The sequence below is a fragment of the Amphimedon queenslandica genome, unplaced genomic scaffold, assembly GCF_000090795.2.
Source record: "Amphimedon queenslandica unplaced genomic scaffold, v1.1 AMPQUscaffold_7320_Cont20727, whole genome shotgun sequence".
Classification (NCBI taxonomy): Eukaryota; Metazoa; Porifera; class Demospongiae; order Haplosclerida; family Niphatidae; genus Amphimedon; species Amphimedon queenslandica.
In genome coordinates, this window is record NW_003552394.1 from 217 (window position 1) to 2,073 (window position 1,857).

General features: G+C 35.5%; 1 protein-coding gene across 1 annotated transcript; it reads left to right on the forward strand.

Annotated features, from left to right (window-relative positions):
* Positions 1–390: 390 nt before the first annotated feature.
* LOC100638368 (probable global transcription activator SNF2L2) lies at positions 391–1,850 on the forward strand (the record flags this gene model as incomplete). The annotated part of the gene is made up of 7 exons (XM_011410644.2): positions 391–457; positions 506–616; positions 665–793; positions 909–1,022; positions 1,097–1,210; positions 1,270–1,377; positions 1,554–1,850. Coding segments are annotated over 7 exons (940 nt in total), but the record flags the coding sequence as incomplete, so codon positions are not given.
* Between the last annotated feature and the right edge of the window lie 7 nt (positions 1,851–1,857).

Genomic DNA, 1,857 nt, shown 5'->3' on the forward strand with positions numbered 1-1,857 from the left:
TTTGAAGTGATTCTGATCAAATTTGGATTTTTTACGAATTTTTAAAGTTGCTCCAAAATCAGGCCAAAGTCACTGTACTACATGTAGGATACTGTACTTAGTACTTTTTACTTTGTTGGAAACTCAAAAGTATTTGTCGGAATCAGCTCAAACTTTCTACAGAGCATAAGTACATCAATATGTATCAGAAAATGTAATAAAAATTGGGGGTCATTTTGGAGCCATTTTTTTGGAAAAACCATGGGCTATAGCCTTGGGTATTTTTCAAAATTTTGCCATTTTCTTAAAATGGTTATAACCTGAAAAATTGAAGTCAGAATCAGCTCAAACTTTCTACACAGCATAAGGACATCAATATGTATCAGAAAGTACTTAACTAGTTTTTTGTAGAACCCTCTCCAATTGGGATCTTGAGTTTGATCGTTGGGCCCCATCAGTCGTTCGTGTAGTATGGAAGGTACACCTTGCCCCTCCCCTTCTTTTAATTAATTATAATAATCAATAGGGACCTCCCCTTGTCAGACGTAGCCTTGCGAATCAAATCAAGTCAGTCAGGTTTAACGTGTTACTGACCACCTATGAGTACGTCATGAAGGACAAGGGTCCACTATCAAAGGTAGGTGTGGTTAATGTTTGATCATGTGACTATCACATGTACATGTAGACGAAATGGAAATACATGATTATTGATGAGGGACACAGAATGAAGAACCATCATTGCAAACTGACACAGATATTGAACCAGTACTACGAAGCACCACACAGGCTCCTATTGACTGGTACTCCTCTACAGGTTAGTATACTGAAAATATACTATGAAATTTACTGAAAGTATACTAAGATTTACTGAGAGTATATTGAGATTTACTGAGAGTATACTGGGATTTACTGAGTTTTACTATTTTTAGAACAATCTCCCTGAGTTATGGGCTTTGCTTAATTTCCTCCTTCCAACCATTTTCCAGTCCTGCAATAACTTTGAGCAATGGTTTAATGCACCTTTTGCAATGACAGGAGAAAAGGTGACTTGATTAATAACCATTAATTAACTATTAATTAATTGACTATTAATTATTGATAAATATTTATTAATTAGGTTGAGCTAAATGAAGAGGAGAAGATTCTAATCATAAGACGTCTTCACAAAGTTTTGCGGCCATTTTTGTTGCGACGATTGAAGAAGGAAGTTGAAAATCAGCTACCAGATAAAGTATAATTAAAAATAATATTAATTTATTTATTTTATTTTATTTGTTTGTTTATTTAAAGGTTGAGTATGTTATAAAGTGTGATATGTCGGCACTCCAGAGACAAATGTATGTTCACATGCAAAAGAAAGGAATCCTACTAACTGATGGATCTGAAACCAACAGGAAGGTATGGGAATGGAAAATAAGAAAAAGAATGAAAATAATGTATATACATCTATATGTACATGTATATGAAATAGATTTTTTGTATATACAATTTAAAATACATTGTAGATACATTGCAGGTAGGATTGATTAATTATCACTTTCTTTTCCCTCTCTCTCTCTCTCCTTCTCTTTCAGGGTAAAGGAGGTGCCAGGGCCCTCATGAATACCATCATGCAGTTACGTAAAATCTGCAACCATCCTTTCATGTTTGAGGAGATTGAAGACGCCATTCTAGAGCACCAGGGCCTCTCGGGGAACACTCCTAATGCCTCCATTGCTACTACAGCTGATCTTTATAGAGCCTCAGGTAAATTTGAGCTCTTGGATAGGATGCTGCCGAAATTTAAGGAGACGGGACATCGAATATTACTGTTCTGTCAGATGACACAGTTGATGACTATAATGGAGGATTACCTCCAATGGAGAGGTAAAGAGAGAA